At 30.3% G+C, this 10,685-nt stretch overlaps 1 protein-coding gene across 5 annotated transcripts in view; it reads right to left on the reverse strand.

Annotated features, from left to right (window-relative positions):
• Window positions 1-9,488, reverse strand: part of LOC139521659 (aryl hydrocarbon receptor nuclear translocator homolog) — a 38,228-nt gene extending 28,740 nt beyond the window's left edge. For 3 of the 5 annotated variants that reach the window (XR_011664042.1, XM_071315153.1, XM_071315152.1), the window contains exon 1: window positions 9,341-9,488. Coding sequence is in view for 4 of the 5 variants with exons in the window: in XM_071315153.1 (XP_071171254.1) it covers window positions 9,341-9,380 (40 nt within the window). In the remaining variant the exon portion in view is untranslated. Of the gene's footprint in view, window positions 1-2,556; window positions 3,296-9,340 lie in introns of those variants that run through there. The other 2 variants (XM_071315151.1, XM_071315150.1) reach the window with 2 other exon arrangements.
• Window positions 9,489-10,685: the final 1,197 nt, after the last annotated feature.

Here is a 10,685-nt window from a genome sequence, read left to right on the forward strand (position 1 = left end):
CAAATATCAACTTTCCTCATTTAATTTGTTTGTAACATTATTTTTATGATTATTAAACATTTATCCTCTATTTTGAAAAGAACAATGAAATTTATTTTTAAGATGATTAAAATTTTGAAAAAAAAAATGTTAAAAACCTATTATTGAACACATTCAAAATTCTATAAATCATACAAATTCCCCCGTAAATTATCACCAGTCTAGTAGTCAGTAAGGATTAGGGGCAATAAGGCCCTTATTTGGCCCAAAAATTACTGCAAATTTAAAAGTTATCATACATATTTTAAAATTACTGAAAAGTATCTCAGGTAGAAGGTATTCAGAAAAACAAAATAATTTTGGACATTAAACAAGTTACCATGGCAACAAATCATGCCTTAATTTGCATATTTTGTAAAATTTTGTGATTTTCCTTGTTTTCATCAAATTGTTAAGTATATTTTCGATTGGAAAAGTATGTGCGCACCCAAGAAACAACTTTATATTTGGTGAGATTTTGTCAATAGTAATGATAAAGCTTCAGTTAAATTATTTTGTTGTTTCTTGGCTGCGCACGATGTTTTCACAACAGAAATAAAGATAGAAAACTGCATAAATTCTTAATTTTCATCGTTTTTGTGAAAACAGTATATATTATGACGTAATTGTGACGTCATCACATAAGAATCTTAATGTTTTTCATTTATATTTCTTGACCCTATGCATTTCTAAAGATTATGTTTGAAAAAGTTATCAAACATTTTATTTTCTTGGGCCAAAACCAGGCCTTAATGCCCCTACTCCTTTAATTTTGACATGAGTTTTTATGATATGGTAAAATTATAGATTAACAGCTGTTTTGCAAGACTTTGCATTGTTCAAAGTACTAAGGATTCTCTACCATGGAGCACAAGATAACTTATAAGCAGTATTTGGCAAAACCTTTGTAATTTATGTCCGAAATGCCCTTCAACTTCCTCCTAATTTGGCATTTCAATTTTTTTTTATTCAAGACGTATTGAGGATTTTTTTGTAGGCAAAAGCATAAGCCTGGTATCATTGATTATTTTTTTAGTGAACAATAACTCAATAAAAATTATTTCCCTTTAATGCCAGCAGATCAGTAATTTGTATAGAAAATATTATAAGAAACATAATTACACAATAACTTTGTCTTAGAAGACAAAGCTATAAAATATATATCTACAAAACAATGGTTTGAATTATTTATTTATGAAATCTATTTAATATGCTAGAAGTTTTCATCTCAAAATTATACCTTTTTATTCAGTGACTCATACTATAGTAAGTCATTTTTTTGTTTGAAAAGAATGGCAAAGATATCAACTAACTCGATCTTGATGGTAAGTATTACTTTTGTTGCTATTGTGATACCCCAAAGGTCACTGAATAACCACTGTAATATATTTTAACCAGATGCTCAGCAGGGTGCAGCTTTATATGACCGCAGAGGTCAAACCCTTGGGCAAGTATGGACACAACATTTATGCTTGATACAGCTCTGAATTTGGATTGTGATTAAAAAGTTGATCAAAAATCTAAGAACATGTTTAGATTCAGCATATCAAAGAACCCCAAGAATTCAATTTTTGTTAAAATCAAACTAAGTTTAATCTTAGACCCTTTGGACCTTAATATAGACCAATTTGAAAACAGTACCAAAAATTAAGAATCTCAATACACAGATAGATTTAGCATATCAAAGAACCCAAATAATTCATTTTTTGATGAAATCAAACAAAGTTTAATTTTGGACCCTTTTGGCCCCTAATTCATTGGGACCAAAACTTTCAAAATCAATCCAAACCTTCCTTTTGTGGTCATAAACCTTGTGTTAAAATTTCATAGATTGATATTAACTTATACTAAAGTGCTAAAAACAAATGTCTTCGGATGCCGACAACAACGACGCCAATGTAATACCCTTTTTGAGTTTGTATAAAAATATAGATTTATACACGAAAATTAGTACATGTATTAATGACAATGAATTAATCCAGTCATGATTCATTTCATGACAGGTAATAATAAAATATCTGCTAGAGCAGGAAATTATTTTTTTTAGTCACCAATTATGCTAGTCTTTTCCAATACACAACAACTATTCTTTCTTTAGTTTTAAATTTTCCATGGTGCTCTTTTTCAATAAAAGAATTGGAAAATTAACTCTTAATAAATTTCAATGAAACATAAATTCATGAACAAAAGAAAAATAAAAGCCATCTAGTTTCTTATGAATCACTCTTATATATTTAAAAAAAAATGATGATGTGGTATGATTGCCAATGAGACAACTCTCCACAAGAGACAAAATGACACAGAAATTAACACTTATAGGTCACCGTAAAGCCTTCAACAATGAGCAAAGCCAAACTGATAGTCAGCTATAAAAGGCAATGTAAAACAAGACAAACAGGAAAACTAACCGCCTTATTTTACATATATTCCAGCATCTCGGTCTATAACCATAAAAACAAAGCTGTTAATGTCAATCTTTCTGACGGCTCATTATAGAGAAAATATTGAAAAAGACAATATAAAAAATCTTTTACAAACCATAAAAAACTCTTCCATAAGACGGATGGGTAGGAGGTCCATATTGCTGAGGCAAGTACATCTGAGAATTTTGAGATGTCTGTTCGTAACCTGGGTAACTTCCTCTTGAATAATCCATCTTGTTTTCATCAATTTTTATTTCTAATTAAATGCAAAATCTAACGCAAAGTCTTTTGACGTTTGCATAAATATGTGGATTAAGCTTAGGTGTTTTTAGGATTGAAACACATAATCTGTATCAGATTAATATCGAGTTACAGATAATCTAAATTAAGCTTCCATGTTGTCATTTATTGCTATATTTTGTCTTTCATAGATTATTTTCAAATTGAACTTAAATTGTACATAATTTCATGTAATACTAATCATATAAAAATTAAGAATAAAATCGAAAGTATTGATTATGTAAACATCATATTTGCTCCATTCTCATATATGTACACATTTTTTTAATTCCCTCTGGGACTGTCAATATATAAAAAATCTCTTTCTGTACAGCCTACACAATTATAATGAAATGATTTTCTGGAATTAGACACATCATGATCTTTGCCAATTGAAATGTGAAAATCCACAAAATTTCAAACTAAGGTGTTAAGATTCATTTATAATCCTTTCTACATGTGAACACACTACAAATATAATAATGCCAAAAGGAGGAATTTTTAACAACTGTATGCACTTCTCCTTACAATTTACGTTTGTAACATATTTCATGATGTACATTTAACTTTGCTACAAGATTTTTTTACCTTGTCGTGTGCAGTAAATGGCATAAATGTCAGGGAAATTTACTCATGTCATGTCAAATGTTTAATTAATGGGTCAAGTTCATTGAAATAATTAAATCTTCATTTCATTAGAACAAACATATTCAATTTCCAAAAGCGTGTTACATGTATATAATTTATCTAATTTGTATTACATAACCTTGGAAATGTAAATGATTTTTTTTTTTATTATTCAACCAATGGCATTATTTGATAGCCAACATTTGAAACAGTAATGCAGATTTGGATAAGCCATTTTAGCTGGTGCAAATGCTTCTAAGAAAAATAACTTTAGATTACTTTAAATGGAGGAAATGCATGAAATCAGCATGTTAATTTTGACTACTCTATTTCCAAATTAACTATGACAACAGAGACATTGGTAAGTAAATAATTAGTCGAAGTTTTCTTCATGAACACTTTTTTTCTAATATTTTTAGCAAAGAAATAGAATGTATGGTCATTATTTATGCAAACAAATATTTGTAAAGGTTTCCAGAAACCCAAAAATCTAGCAGCAAACTAAAGTCATATTATATATATATATAGAGAGAGAACGAAAACCAATACTGGGATGTTCAAACAGACAAGGGTAAAATTGAAGTCCCTACACTACAGTGCAGGCATAAATACAGCCTGGGACAAAATATGTGGATATTTTAAATTAAAGAGCTTTTGTGAGCATGCTCATATACACTTTCCCCACATTGTCACTGGCAAACAAAATCTCATCAGATTAATCATTTCCAAGTTCAAGACTTGTAACTTCTAAAAAAGTCAACTGATAAAAGATTTATTGTAAATATGCACACCTATATATAATGTCCTCATTAACTACAAAGTGTGGACGTCGAGGAGTGATGAAGACAAACTGTTGCAGTTGTATATTTCAGCCCACTTTCTAAGTTCAAAGGAGTATAACATCTTGAGAAAAAAATCAATCCTAATTTCACGTCAATAGGCACATCTACATTGCATCTCTTTATTTTCCACAAAGATTCATGAAATTCTGTTGTGTGGTTTCAAAGGAGATACCATGACAAGTTGCAGTAGTATGTAGACAAAAAAAAATAAGTTCAAAGGGGTATAACTCCTAGAAAAAAAATAATGTCATGTCAATATGCAAACCTACATAGTAATTATGTATTCTCTACTTAATTTTTGTCATGTAATTTCAGAGGAACTACAATTACAAACTAACATACGATCAATTTTACCTGAAAATTTCAAGATTAAATTGATTACTTCATTACTTTTGATGTTTGTTTGACTGTCAATAAGTTGTTTAAAGAAATAAGTCACTGACAATTGTAAAAATATCAAAAATCAAAGAACTACAAGATGACATTAATACTTATAGGTAATCATCAAATTATTGGATAGGATTAAAAAATAGAAACAAATTGTCTGTAAAAACAACAGTATTTCATATTTCTAACAAACAAAAATAAGCCTCAACACCAACATCAACACAATACATTTTGTTATATAAATTTTGGAAAATTTATGGAACAGCGACTTAGGGATATGATCTTTAATTAAAAAAAACTGTGTACTATAAACAATACATAATATGTTTTTTATAACACTCAGCAAGATTATTGATTAGTAGGCATTGGTGATACTTTATGATCTATCATATTTATATAACACCTATCCACGACAAACACATTGATAATTAATGGTAGGTAATGGACATCTATATATATGTATGTAACTTACATACAGATAGATGTTGGACATCTATATATATGTAACTTACATACAGGTAGATATTGGACATCTATATATATGTAACTTACATACAGGTAGATATTGGACATCTATATATATATATATGTAACTTACATACAGATAGATATTGGACATCTATATATATATATAACTTACATACAGATAGATATTGGACATCTATAAATATATATGTAACTTACATACAGATAGATATTGGACATCTATTAGATGTCCAATTCTATATATATATATATATATATATATGTAACTTACATACAGGTAGATATTGGACATCTATATATATATATGTAACTTACATACAGATAGATATTGGACATCTATATATATATGTAACTTACATATAGATAGATATTGGACATCTATATATATGTATATATTATAAGATATTATAATGCTATTATAAGTTATAAGTTATAAAAGAATGAGAATTTGTTTAAGTAGGGAGGAATAGTACAAAATCTTATTTCAGACCATGCAAATGTTTTAATCAATTTACTAGTAAGAGATTATGATCAGTCTCTCCTTACATCAAAATAGTAAGTGAGGCTGCGTCTCAGGGTGTATGAATTTTCAACAACGGTGTAAAATTTTGTACACCCCTGATTACATCAAGATAACTAATGGCCAAGTTGGGATACAAAAATTAACAGATCTGACATAAATGTGCAAGGAATTGAGAAAAATTAAAGTGAAACAAATCACTGTTGGAAAGATGAGAAGAGTTGTATTCATAATTCTAAAATCAGCTGTTGGTGTCCCATTCATAATCTCAAATCAGCTGTTGGTGTCCCATTCATTAAAACATGGTGGGGAACAAAGTAGAAATATATAGCAATATTTTCTGCAGAATAAATTAGCTCAACACATTTGTCTATGTACAGACATGTCGGTCAATAAATTGGCAAAACAATTACTAATATATTGCAATTTGATATTGTACTCATCATGTTCACAGTTTCAAATTTCAAGCTTTAACTTTACATTTTATCAACCAAAGAAATAACAACAAAAAATAACTCTGGGAACCAAAATATAAAATGACCAAATAAAATCTTAGATATTTGTCTCTTAAAACTTACCTGTAAATGGCTGTTTTGGCCTCATTTCTATGTTCAAACATATACATGTACATGTATGGATACTATAACGGTAATTCTCAATCCTCTAATAATTAAGGCTTGCTTATTGATTTTAGATACATGTAATATTATAGGGTTACCTAGGTGAATTTTCATTTCCATAAATGATAATATCATCATGAAATTTATATTCTGCCATATTCTGGTCAATCTGGTGTCCTAAGATAAAGAAGTTTTCATTTTTGAGGCTTTTTTAAAATACATTTTTGTATTTCAATCATAGAAGAAGAGAGGCGTTTTTGAAGGATGTTGTATATTAAAAGCATGTTAAGTGTTATGATCTTTCATTGGATTTTTATTGCAAATTTTCCAGAAAGGGGCAATGCAAATGCACTGTTTCAATCAATACCTAATGATTATAAAATCAACTTACATTACAAATAACATAAACCTGCCAGACTTGCATTTTTGTTATTATCCAGATTTTATAAATGTCTTTTCTTTGAAACAAATACATCATTTTTTTACATCATATATTCTGAGGGAAGTAATAGGTATATAATCAAATCTGCCATTTCTATACATTCCTATACTTCCTTATACATGTTATAATAAGCTTAACAGCTTATGGCCGATTGAGTACCTACTAATGAAGGGAAGCAATCCCGTCATCAGTCTGCACCTTTAGCAACAAGCCTGATGCTCAAGACTAGTAATATTTCACACAAACTAGTAAGTTTATAAACACTTTGTTTAGACACAGAAGAACAAGAATGTGTCCATAGTAAATAAATGCTTCATTCGCAAAATCATTTTCTATGTCCAGTGGACCATGAAATTAGGGTCCAATCTCTTAATTTGGCATCAAACATGTTTAAATTAGAAAGATATGACATATCATAGGGAACATGCATGTGTACTAAGTTTCAAGTTGACTGGACTTCAACTTCATCAAAAATACCTTGACCAAACACTTTAACCTGAACCTAAACAGATAGACGGAAGCAACAACAAAAAAACAATATGCCCATTTGTATAAATGTGGCATAAAAATATTGGAATATTGCTCTTCGGTCTAGTAGTTGGAAAAGGTTTTTGTGGAGTCTGCATCATACATCTACCACCTCATGAGTCATCATACCATGACTCTCACACACATACATAATTCTTCTTTAACCACTGTAGGTGTTTTAGTTGGGTGCTAAATGTACACTGTAACTGAAGAGCATGATTAAACTTACAAAATCATCTTTGACTTTGAGACTCTACCCCAGGACTTCTGTGTTACAAGGCAGCGTGTTAGCTGACTGAGCTGTTTTCAGAGCTAAAAAAGTTTATCCATAGCCATGTTAGCTGTACATGACATCATATGTACCACTTACGACTAACTAAGTATCTACTAATGAAGTGAAGCAATCCTGTCACACTTGTATGTGAAACTTTATCTTTGAAACATGAGTATGAGGACTTTAAAATTTACCATAGTCTACAGTAAACCGAAATTTTGAATCCAAGAAGTTCTAATCAAAAGCTAAGGATGCACTGAACAAATTGCCTTTCATCATGTACTCCTACAAGTTCATATATGGATTTTTAGAAAAAAATCATGTTTCAAGAGTTTAATTAAGCAGAGATGTTTATCTTTATATTAATACTTAAAAGTTAAGAAATACAATGTATGCAAGGATTCCAGGACAGTAATATACTATCTATATATATCATGTATATACACTGTATAAATGTCTTAGATACTTATGTATGTATACAGGACAATAAGACATATAATATATCCATCAGATATCATGGATACAGTAGATATATGTATAGTTCTTAGGACAAAAATTCTTTAAATAATATATAAATGATATATGTGGAATCCGGGTCCGTTCGCGCCAATTCACGTTCGCATCCACTCATGTTCGCCCCCTTCCACTTTCGCACCCTACATGTTCGCGCCCAATTTTAATTGGTTTTGTGTTTAATAACTATAGCTTTGCAATCAAGTTTTGGCAAGTGTATTCTTATATTTGTTGTCATTGTCTCAAAATAAAGTGAGACAGCATTTTTTTTCTTAATCATGTTTTGGATGATGTATTGTTAAAAAAAAATAATCCTTTCTAGATAAAGTTGGATTCTGTCAACGTTTTATTTTGTGTTGAATAACTCTTAATCATTTTTGGTTAGTGTATTGCTATAACTTTGTTTCATTGACTTGTTTCAAAATAAAGTGAGACTAAGTTCTGACAAGTTTTTTTTGTGTGTTGAATAAATTTATCATGTTATGGTTATAATAGTGTATTAATATGCTATATTTTATTGTTTCAGATCAAAGGGACCAAGCTGTTAAAAACAATTGTTGAATAAATTTATCATGTTATGGTTATAATAGTGTATTAATATGCTATATTTTATTGTTTCAGATCAAAGGGACCAAGCTGTTAAAAACAATTGTCTTTTGTGTTTTTCATTTAAAATCTTGACTGTTTTACTTACGCCAAAGCAATTTATAACAACAATCGTGCTTTTCCAATTATTCAACTAGAATTTGAATTAAAATTGGGCGCGAACGTGTAGAGTGCGAACGGACCTTGAGTGCGAACGGACCTTGAGTGCGAACGGACCTTGGGTGCGAACGTGCAAGGTGCGAACGTGTAGGGTGAGAAAGTGTATTGGGCACGAACGAACCTGATACCATAAATGTGTGCCCTTTTGTACTAAGAAGTGGTTTTTACAACAACAAAAAAATTTATCACTTGAAATGTACCCCTCTCTGCTCATTAAAGGGATAGTCGTTACATTGAGGAGTTACACCTCATAAGAGGGGTTATTCACACTATGAACAGTTAAACACATGTGGAACACTCAAAAGCAAATAAAGATAATGACATTTATGAATTGATTCCTCTGGAGTGCTTTTATTTTATGTTTTTTTTATTTTCTTTCATCAGTAACTCTCAAAACATACATATTTATTAAATTATATTGTTTGAACTATTAGAACTGATTAATTCGTCCAACAAGCAGAGGCGTACGGGATTATTGGTATCGTGTTTAGATGAAAGAATGTATTGTCTTATAATTTTACTTTTTAGGGACACCACAACAGATATATGAAAATTATCAATATTGTTCATCACTAATTGAAGCTATCTTGGCTATAATTTTAACTTCTGAACTAACCAGATCCTGATGGTCCTGGAGATATTGTTGAAGAGGCCATGCGTAATCTGTTTACTGCTTAAAATGGATATTAATATAAATTTGTTGACGACTTGACAGGAAACAAAGACTCTCGAAATATCTCGTTCAGTGCGAGATTTGTATTTGATAATAGTACTCGACAGCAAAGTATCACTATGACGTCCACATAGTTTACCATCTTCATTCATAGACTCACCCGATTTAAGGCTCTATTTTAGGGGGGGGGGGGGGGGGGGTATTCTTTAAATATCTGTTTTTTTTTTCTCTGTCTGATCAATATGTATTTTTTTCACATAAATCTCTATTCGCCATATCTGGCATTTTACATTTTCGGCATTCTCCCGATTTTGAGCCTATTTCTGTCCCGTTTATTTATATTCTAGGACTACCCCCAGTCCAAACTCTCAGATTGTGTTTATCAAAATTTGGGGATAGTATATTTAACCATGTTCCAGGCAAAATCAAGAATTCATTTGTATAGTATCATATTATAATTTTAATTTCATACTATTGTTAAACATGTATTTATGTTTTTGTCTATGATTTATTTGTTTGTAATTTATATGCCTATAAGGGCCCTTTGATTAGGAAATAAACATATTTGATTTGTTTTGATTTGATTTGATTTTGATTTCACTATACAAGTCCTTGCCAAAGCTAAAGCATTTTCTCGGGATTGGGTAACACCGATTATTTAATTAATTAATTGAAATTCAAGTAATGATAGTAGACAGCGAATTAGATTTACATCCATAATTTTAAAGACAGACATATTTATGATGCTAATTATAACATAAGTTCTGCGTTTTGGCCTAAGGTCTTTTCTCTAGCCGCTGTCAACATAAAACATCCTTGCCTCACTTTTATTTCTTTTCTCAATTTGCACTGAGACTACTATTATAGTAGTTTCAGATTTGCATGACTGTAACGTTGTAAATATTACATGATGTCAGAGACATATATGTCTCTGATGATGTCATATTAATTACCCTAATGAAATCCAATTTAAAAGACAAATTAAACGATAGAACTTATAATAAGACATAAGTTCGGTTATAACAAGAGTCGGTTAAAGAGCTCTTAAGAGCTCATGTTCTTTGTTATTATGTATATATGAAACCCCGACTTTAAATAAAGATTACTTTACTTTACTTTACTTTACACAAAAAACAGTTGAAACCAAACATCGGCGACAAACCGACGGACGGATTTAGGGAGACATTGCCGTGGACCGGACTCTTTTTTGTTGTTGAAAAAAGTTGTTGATAAATAAGGGAATCGCTGAAGCATGACTGGAGTGGGTTCCCTGCACAGCAGTCAGTGG

This window comes from Mytilus edulis, chromosome 4 (genome assembly GCF_963676685.1).
Source record: "Mytilus edulis chromosome 4, xbMytEdul2.2, whole genome shotgun sequence".
Lineage (NCBI taxonomy): Eukaryota > Metazoa > Mollusca > Bivalvia > Mytilida > Mytilidae > Mytilus > Mytilus edulis.